This window comes from Orbicella faveolata, unplaced genomic scaffold (assembly GCF_042242905.1).
Source record: "Orbicella faveolata isolate gen_17 unplaced genomic scaffold, um_ofav_v1 contig_27, whole genome shotgun sequence".
Lineage (NCBI taxonomy): Eukaryota > Metazoa > Cnidaria > Anthozoa > Scleractinia > Merulinidae > Orbicella > Orbicella faveolata.
In genome coordinates this window covers 342,447-352,846 of record NW_028301555.1, presented here as the reverse complement: position 1 = coordinate 352,846, position 10,400 = coordinate 342,447, and the positions used below count along the sequence as shown (strand labels likewise).

The following is a 10,400-nucleotide window of genomic DNA, read 5'->3' as shown; positions in this document are numbered from 1 at the left end:
ACTGCACCTGATTGTTCATGTCCTACTTATATTACCTTCCTTGATATCACACATCTTAACTAATGACCTGAATGCTTTGACTTAACTTTTTCTCACGATACAACCCTTTATAAACAATGTACAGATCGAAATTAGCCAATAAGAACAAAGAAAACACAACTTAAGTGAAAACCAACCAATCACCACTGCTAAATACAAACCAATAAACATTCACGAAAAAACTGAGCAACGACGTTTCGGTGTCATCCTGGCACCATTTTCAAGTTAAAAAATATTTGTGCGAAAAGTAAACTAATTTATACCAATGGTAGAGGTGCGAAGTTGAATAAATTAAGATTAAGATAGCTGTTCAATGTTCATGTTCATTCCAATGAGGTGTCAAACACTGGTAATGAGTTCAGTGTCTGTTCAAAGCCTAAACAAATACTTTTGCGCGAATGGAGTCTGACTGTGTGTTAAGGCTCGGTTTCTTCTTGCGAATCCACAGCATTTCGTGGATCAAGCAATCGAACTTTCCCTGACATTTCTTTAGGATCTTAAAGTTGTTAGTCAGGTCACCAACTGTATCAACTCGGTGTTCATTTTGAAGGTGTTTTCCGATGGCGGTAAATCGGTGTTCCTCAATGCGCTTGTAAAGATGACGGCTAGTGTAACCGACGTATTCTGCATCACACAGATCACATATATAGTTATAAACAACGCACTGTTGATTGATCAAAGGTGGTTTTGGCTCTTGTACTTTGAGATCATCGCCAATTTTACGGCTTCTGAACACCGGCTGTAGTTTGTGATCAAGTTTATTACTCAAGTCCGAGAGATGTTTCTTTACTATGTCCGCTGATTTCTGGTCTTTAAAAGGCAGGACAATGCGGTAGATATTCTCTGTTGGAGGCGTCGATCTTGTGTCTGGTGACATCACTGAATTAACGAAACGGGTGATGGTGGAGTTCACAAGAGAATCTGAGTACTTGAGGTTAGAAAAGATCAGTTTAAGGCGTTCGCATTCTGTTGAGAATAGTTCCCATGTTGAGGACAAGCGGTAAGCACGGTTTAACATGGTTTTAACTAAAGATCTTTTATAGCGGTTGTCGACATGACTTTGGTGGTGTAAGAGGAGACCAGTGTTTGTGGGTTTACGGTAAACACTTGTTACCAGCATGCAGCCCTTCTTGCATATTTCAATGCCGACAAATGGTAGCTTACCGTTAGATGCGATCTCCATGGTGAAAGATATGGATGGATGACAGTTGTTCAAAGTCTTCAGAAAGGCTTCTGCGGTTGGTATGTCTTTCATTGTGGCTAGTGTATCATCCACGTAGCGTCTGTAGAAGTCTGGCAACTTGTTCTCGTTTTGTAGCTTTTCCTCGATAGAACAAAGAAAAGTATTGGCCATTAGGGGACCCAAGGGAGAGCCCATCGCTACTCCATCAATTTGTTGGTAGAGTTGACCGTTAAATTGAAATAGCTGGTCCTTTGTTGCTACTGACAACAGTTCAATTAGATCAGCTTTACTGATGTTTAGATGGTGTGTTTTGTTGAACCAGTTGTCAACAAAAGCTCTATCAGCAAGGATCTCGATGGTTTCTTGTAGTGGAACGTTCGTAAATAGCGAAGAGACATCATAAGATACTAGGATGTCAGATTCGTTGAGGCTCAGGTTGCGAATCTCATCAGCGAAGGAAAATGTGTCAGATATTGTGTAGCTGTTGATCGACAGGGGCTTCAGTTTATCGTCGAGCCATCTCGCGAGGGCGAAGTTGTAAGTACTTGTGGCGGATAGAATGGGCCTCATCGCCAGTTTTTCTTTATGAGTCTTTGGCAGACCATAAAGATGGGCGAGTCGTGATCCTTTCGGGCAAACTGAGTCGGCAATCTGTTTTGGGAGAATTTTGCGCACGACAGATTCAAGGTGTTTCTCTTTCTGCAGTAAAGGGTGGTAGTTTTTGAGCGGTCGTCCACGCGTCTTGGGTCTCTCCGAACTTACGGCGGTAAATTTAGCTGTATCGTTGATGGAAGATTCACTCAAAAGGCGAACATATTCTGCCTTATCCATAACAACTACTCCTGTACCTTTATCTGGTTTCGTGATTACGATGTCATCTCTTCGTTTTAGTTGTTCAATAGCTCTTTGTAGCGCTTTCGGTGGTTTGGGGGCTTTGCACTCGATGTAGTTAAGCGCGATCGATCGAAGGGTCGCCGCAGCTAATTCCTTCTTATCATCGGATAATGAAGGCTCCAATTGCCAGAACGCTTTCTCGAAGCTAGCTTGAATGTCCATTGAAAAGATGCGTTGCGGCAAGGAAAACTTCAAACCTCGACACAGAACAAGCTTCTAGAAGAATGAAAGCTTGTAGGAGGAAATGTTCTGGATATGTTTGTCCACATCGTGATCTTTGTTTAGCAGCTTCATGATTTTGTTGATATGGCCGCTCATCATTTTCTCATAGTGCTTTTTGCGGAGGTTAACCATCGTTCTCAGGATGCACATGTATTGGAGCGATGAACAATTCCGGCGTATTTCAACGTAGATTCCGTTAAGTTCCTTCTTCCTTCTTTCTAACCTCAAGTACTCAGATTCTCTTGTGAACTCCACCATCACCCGTTTCGTTAATTCAGTGATGTCACCAGACACAAGATCGACGCCTCCAACAGAGAATATCTACCGCATTGTCCTGCCTTTTAAAGACCAGAAATCAGCGGACATAGTAAAGAAACATCTCTCGGACTTGAGTAATAAACTTGATCACAAACTACAGCCGGTGTTCAGAAGCCGTAAAATTGGCGATGATCTCAAAGTACAAGAGCCAAAACCACCTTTGATCAATCAACAGTGCGTTGTTTATAACTATATATGTGATCTGTGTGATGCAGAATACGTCGGTTACACTAGCCGTCATCTTTACAAGCGCATTGAGGAACACCGATTTACCGCCATCGGAAAACACCTTCAAAATGAACACCGAGTTGATACAGTTGGTGACCTGACTAACAACTTTAAGATCCTAAAGAAATGTCAGGGAAAGTTCGATTGCTTGATCCACGAAATGCTGTGGATTCGCAAGAAGAAACCGAGCCTTAACACACAGTCAGACTCCATTCGCGCAAAAGTATTTGTTTAGGCTTTGAACAGACACTGAACTCATTACCAGTGTTTGACACCTCATTGGAATGAACATGAACATTGAACAGCTATCTTAATCTTAATTTATTCAACTTCGCACCTCTACCATTGGTATAAATTAGTTTACTTTTCGCACAAATATTTTTTAACTTGAAAATGGTGCCAGGATGACACCGAAACGTCGTTGCTCAGTTTTTTCGCTAATCTTTATTGTTAACTGTATTTCCAAATTTAATGTTATAAGAATAACCATTCAGCAGAATTAACATTTCATTACAAATAAATAACTTAAATTTTATCACGTACTCCATGAAGACGAACAAAGTTCAAAACTACCACAGCCAATCACACACCCGATGTGCTCTACTCTTATGAAAGCCCATGAAAAATGACACTTTTCTTTTTTTTCAAATCCATGTAACATGACAGTTTTGTTTTTGTTTCCAAACCCGTGTAACAGGACACTTTTGTTTTTCTTGCAAAACCCATGTAACATGACACTTTTGTTTTTATTCCAAAACCCATGTAACATACACTTTTGATTTTCTTCCAAAACTCATGTAATATGACACTTTTGTTTTTCTTCCAAAACCCATGTAACATGTCACTTTTGTTTTTCTTCCAAACCTCGTTTAATATGGCACTTGTTTTTCTTCCAAATTCATGTGATGACACTTTTGTTTTTCTTCCAAAACCCACGTAACATGACACTTTTGTTTTTCTTGCAAACCTCATGTAATATGACACTTTTGGTTTTCTTCCAAACCTCATGTAATATGACACTTGTTTTTCTTCTAAAACTCATGTAACATGACACTGGCCGTCGATAAAACCAGGAACATGGAACATTCCGGAACATCCCGGAACATTCCGGAACATTGAATAATTATCATAGTTATGCGAAAAATATGTAAAATTAAATTTTTAAAACTAAAATAAACAAAAATAAACTGGTACACTGTATCAGCTTGAAATATAGGAAGATATTATTGGGGATTGGGGAGTCGGTAGCAGAGGGGTAGGGAGCGTTGGGTATTCATTCAACTGACCACAATGAGTGCAGGCTCCTCTTCTTTCCCGCCAATTGCGTCATGTCGCTTTTCAGCACTCTGTTTTTCAACACAAACATGGACGATTCTGACGATGAATGCCAGGTAATTCATTGCGTCTCCTCTTTTGATCCCTGATTTCTTCAACATCTGAGGTGTTTGTCTGTGCATCATACAGTTGCTTGTTAAGTCAGCATTCATAGTGTTGTCCCTATTCCATCTTCATGTTGCTATTTATCATCCCCAGTTTTCGCGCCGCTCCGCTAGGAACGCCTGGCACTATGACCCACTAACTGCAGATTCGGCCTTTCCGGAAGCACGAGTAACAAGAAAATTATCATTAATAAACTAGTGGTAATCAAAGATTTATAGAGCAGCGCGTTCACGCGCGTTTTTCGCATGTCTGGTTTACTTTGGTGGTGTTTGAATGGCTCGATAGAAAACTAAGTTGATCGAATTTCAGATAACGATCTGCACGTGAAGTTGAACCAGCGATGAATAGATTATAGCCTGCGATAAAAGTATTCTTAATTAATTAAGTGTTAACTTGTACTGGACAAACATTTCCCAGGAGATGCATTTGAACTGTTGGCGACACTTAGAATTCAATTTCAGATCGCCAACACTTTTAACAAATATTTCTAGAGACAATAAAGTTTTGACCAGCGACCCCGCAAGACAGCGCGCGCGTCGCCAAATGTTTTTAAATTTTGTGTTTGTATTTGTTTACACTGTCATCAGAGGTCGAGCAGTCCGAACTAGTTTAGACAAGAAACTCGATGCCGAAGAGTTTCTATTTCTATCTTATGGAGAAACTATTTTTTCATGAGAAATCGTGTATACGCATATCTTTGTATTGACGTAATGAATTGAATAAAGAAATCACACTCGTGTACCCATACTTTTAGGTCTGATTAAGGAGTTCGAACGCCACCACCTTTCTGTGAAGAACGAAATCTGTGAATAAAGGACAGTCACGTAATTAAACTGACAGTGAACGACTGGAAGGAATTGATTACTCTTGTTAGTTGCTGGCCTTCACTCATTGCAGTCACTTTCATTTTTCTTTCTTTTTTCCTTTTTTTATGTTTTTGTTTTGTTTCTATTTTCCGAGCTAATACCAGTTTATTTTTGTTTGATTGATTTTTTAAAATTTAATTTTACATATTTTTCGCGTAATTATGATAATAATTCGATGTTCCGGGATGTTCCGGAATGTTCCGGGATGTTCCAGAATGTTCCATGTTCCTGGTTTTATCGACGGCCGATGACACTTTTGTTTTTCTTCCAAAACCCATGTAACATGACACTTTTGTTTTTCTTTCCAAATCTAGGTAACATGACACTTGCTTTTCCTTCAAAAACGCACACAATATATGACAATACTTGAATTCCTCTATGTATGACTCCCTGGATAGTAAGGTGACGCCTTGGAAAGACTGCTGACGCCCTGGAATAGACTGGTGACGCCCTGGAATAGACTGGTGACACCCTGGAATAGACTGGTGACGCCCTGGAATAGACTGGTGACGCCTTGGAATAGACTGGTGACGCCCTGGAATAGACTGGTGACGCCCTGGAATAGACTGGTGACGCCCTGGAATAGACTGGTGACACCCTGGAATAGACTGGTGACGCCCTGGAATAGACTGGTGACGCCTTGGAATAGACTGGTGACGCCCTGGAATAGACTGGCGGTGCGTTCTTAACCACAAGAGATGACAGCCGGAAAGACGGTGCAATCAGTGTGCTGGGCTAGTCCCCCACATGCTGTAACAAACTTTGACTTCTAGCAGCTTAAATGAGATATGCTCCCAGGGTGTCCGAACAGGGGGAGAGAATCTAACACCCACCATCGATAGTCTTGATGACGGCCCGACACTGCCTACGATTACGACCTGCCACTGCGGTAAGAGCTTTGGCAATGCTCGTGGACTGCGAACACATCAATCACGATGGTGTGCTAACCGACAGCAACGCAACCTTCCTAGTGAAGGAAATAAGTCGATTGATGGGAACCAGAGCCCGGGTTTAAACCACAGTGCTCAAGAGCCCATAGCCTGTTCGCGTCAGCCACCTAGTGCCTCCACTAGCAATGCCAAAATCCAATGGCCTATAGGCAATGCAAAAGCTGAATGGGCAAGCCTAGATAGTGACCTGAGTATCATCCTCCGCTCCCGACTCAGAGGGAGTACGGTCAACCAGCTTAGCCTATTTAGTAGTGTGGTATATGAAACATGTCTCGAGAAATTCGGTGCGGTAGAGTCAAAGAACGGGAGGCTAGGAGTAGCGAAGAGACCTAACAGAAGGCAGGTGAGGAAAGGACAACTGCGGACAAACCAGGAAGGAAGGAAGGAAGGAAGGAAGCTCCTGAGTATGAGAAAGCTGGACTAAGAACCCTACTGGACGACATTAAGAAGCAGATACTCGTCCTGTCTCGTGCTGAGAACCAACGGAAGCGACGGAATCGAAAGCGGAAGACCAGGGATGCTTTCTACAAAAACCCGTATGCTTTCGCCAAGTCACTGTAAGCAAGAGCGGTGTTCTGGATGTTCTATTCTGCTCTTCCTACTACTTAGTCCTAATCATTGATTCCATTCTCTTTTCTCTTATTTTCCATTCCGTAATTTACTTTCTTCTTACAACATCATTATCATCGCAAACGTCACGAAAACCATTCCTATCTCCACGCCCCTTCACGTGTTCGAATTAGATTCCACTAACCACATTCCCTAATCTCCACATTAAACTTTGTACTATCACATCCAAGCACGTGATAAAATGCACCGTGTTTACACCAAACCTAATCTAATTTACACCACAGCGATCCCACTGGTTACTATTTCCCTATTCCCATTGGTCACTTTGCAAAAACATCTTACTTGACCACCTGAATGGTGATTTTCGATCCATCCACACTCAATAAAACGTTCTTTCCCATAGCACAATAAACTGAACATTTCAAAACACTCTTTGTGCTGTACTCCTCACTCATCTCGCCTTCACCTATAAGCAATCACAAACCATGAATCAACTGCGCCTCAAGGGCCACGTGCATAACGTAACTCAGATGATGCAGAGCAGATCAGGATCCACGAACTACTTTAACTTTTCGTTGCAAGTTAGTGGCACGCGCAAACGACGAGCCGTCTGTCACGATACTAACAAGCAAAGCCTCATCGCGGGCTTCCAAGACTCCAGACAACCAATCAGTCTTCTCAACATCAGAGAAAAGCCAAGTCTTCTCGACCCCTCCGAACGACATATGATTCTCGGAAAAAAATCTCGCATTGAACCCGTCAACAACGATGACCTAACATTCCAGTACGATGACACTGCATCCACAGAAAACCAACCAGTCCTAACCACCGTTGACAACGTGCGCCTGTTAAACGAAAATCAGTCAAAGGCTACAGTCAAAGGAATCCTCACACTTCGTACCGATTCCATTCGCGACGTCATTATGAAAAACGCTGGACCGCTGCACCATCACGGACAACTCTGGCACTATTCCCCTGACACTCTGGGGAGACCTCATCAAGCAAGTTGCCAATGAAAACTCTTACTCCATTACGCACGTCCATGTAAAAAAAAAAACGACTCCCAAAAGTACCTGACAACCACTCCGTCCACAACCATCACTCCAGCCGACGAACATTACTCTCCGCCCACCAACGAATTCTTCGACAGTTTGTTTGACGCCAAAATGATCACCGCTGACAGAATTCGCCTCGCAGATACTTTGAAGACCTGGCTTTCCTGCTCTAAATGCCAAAATCTATTAGCTGAAGCAACACCCGCTTTAAACACCGTCCTGAAATGCCCTAATTGCAATACATTTCAACCGGCGTCTTCCTGCAATACCAACGCCTCAGTACGCATCGCCGTACGAGACAACAAGCATGAGCTCCTGTGGCTCAAGGTCTTCACCCCACTTCTTCTAGAAATGCTCAGCCACTCATCCACTGATGTCAACCTCCAGTCCCCCCAAGAAAAAATTTATGAACAACTGTTCCAACTACGAAACACCACCCTCCACTGCAGCAACACCTCAGACATCGTAAAGAGCATTCACTTTGACACCAGCGAAAAAAATTAATCGAAATTCCCTCTTCAATGGCATACAAGAATCGTGAACCGACACACTTTGTAGTAAGTTACAAGTTACGTCAACCTTTTATATTCTACTTAACGCTACTGGAACAGTATTTAACAGTTATGAACACTGTCAAGACGCCAAAACAAATTTTGGAGATCTAAATTTTAATTTTTATATAGCCTCCAATAGCACAACAAAACATTCCAAAGTAGACTTTGTGCTATACTCCTCACTCAACTCGCCTTCACCTATAAGCAATCACAAACCATGAATCAACTGCGCCTCAAAGGCTACGTGCATAACATAACTCAGACGATGCAGAGCAGATCAGGATCCACGAACTACTTCAACTTTTCATTGCAAGTTAGTGACACCCGCAAACGACGAGCCGTCTCTTACGATACTAACAAGCAAAGCCTCATCGCAGATTTCCAAGACTTCAGACAACCAATCAGTCTTCTCAACATCACAGAAAAGCCAAGTCTTCTCGACCCCGAATATAAGTGCAATGCATTTCAGCCAGCGTCTTCCTGCAATACTAACGCCCCGTTACACATCGCCATACGAAACATGAAAGCACCAACTTCTCCGGCTGAAAGACTTCACCCCACTCCTTCTAGAAATGTTTAGCCACTCATCCACTGATGTCAACCTCCAGTCCTCCCAGAAGAAAATTTATGAACAACTGTTCCAACTACGAAACATTACACTCCACTGCAGCAACACTTCAGAATCGTAAAGAGCATTCACTTTGACACCAGCGAAAACAGTTAGTCGAAATTCCCTCTTAAATGGCACATAAGAATAGTGAGCTGTCACTCTTCGCCGTAAGTTATTAGTTGCGTTTACTTTAATTTTTACGTTACATTGAACACAACCGGAACACTATTTAGCAGTTATGAACACTTCCATGACACGGAACAAATTTCGGAATTTCCGTTTTAAGATATTAAAAATAAATTGTAACATTAAATCACCCATTTGGTTCTCATTAAAACCATGAAAAACATCAATCTTTTGTGTTTAATGCCTCGACATTCTTACAAATCCCAGGCCGAATGTTCCTTTATGGAGGCTCGATAACTATGTCTGACGCCAAACTCTGTCGTTTTTTACCCTTTTTCTTCAACATAACCCGCAAGATACAGCCATGCAAGAAATACGTTTTTCTTGACTTTTAATTAAAAACCAACATTAAAAATATAATTGCACTAACAATTGTTCCTTGGCAGTTCATTTTCCAAATTTCTTTGACAAGTGACTTTCGAAGTTCATTTGAAATTCCCTTATGAATCAAATCGTAAATTCTAATCTTACAGCCAAGCCAAGCGCAACCCTACAGCTACCTTCGGACTCGGAACAAGAAACAGAAAGATAACAATGACCTTCTTGCCCGAAAAGTGACACACTGTACCCAAATGGGTGACTCTAAATACCAATGCACTCAAATTACAGAAAAAAAGGTCACAATTCCCACTGCTAATGAAACTAATACAACCCTCTATAATTCCAAAAACACTGAGTTATTTTGTACGATCAGAAACTGACAAAACAAGTATTTCTTCCTCGTTACAAAACTTCAAGAAAACTTCTTAAAATTTAAACAGGCTCTTCGTAAAACAATCAAAAATGGCTCTTTTCAACGCCACTACAAAACAATCTTCGTCCTAGTAAACCTAGTTCCCAGGATTTCTCATCTTCCCGCACTTCCGGAGCAACAGAAGAGAGACTATAGAAAAGCCTAGTCACCTGTCTCTCGGAATCTCGGAGATAACTATTAACTTATGAAAATTTGAGCCGCCCAAGTATGAATGTTGTCTATACTGGCATGCCCCTACAGCAGTTTGGGATGTGTGGTAACCAAAATAAACCAGCAACGATATGATGTTCTGCAGCAATATCCGGCGACAATATTCTGAAAACGACGAACAAAACTCATTATAGGAAAAATCCAAGTTACTGTAGATTGTGTGCCCAATTCTGAAAGCGTTACACCTTGTTGAAAAATCTCCTCAAGAACACGAATGAACAATTGCTCGCCGCGGCGAAAACTGCCTTATGGAAAATCTTTCATCCTAAGCATGCCTTGGACCCCTTAGAAGGTTCCACCTTCGGTAGGCAATTTTCCGAA

The 10,400-nt window shown here is 41.7% G+C and overlaps 1 protein-coding gene and 1 pseudogene across 1 annotated transcript; one reads left to right on the top strand and one right to left on the bottom strand.

Moving 5' to 3' along the window:
• Positions 1–265: 265 nt before the first annotated feature.
• Positions 266–2,293, bottom strand: LOC149107000 (uncharacterized). Its single transcript, XM_089297163.1, has one exon. It carries the CDS (start codon positions 2,276–2,278, stop codon positions 416–418), a length of 1,863 nt encoding a protein of 620 aa, XP_089153289.1. The 5' UTR covers positions 2,279–2,293; the 3' UTR covers positions 266–415.
• Positions 2,294–6,997: 4,704 nt separating this feature from the next.
• LOC149106999 (uncharacterized) lies at positions 6,998–7,905 on the top strand (annotated as a pseudogene).
• Positions 7,906–10,400: the final 2,495 nt, after the last annotated feature.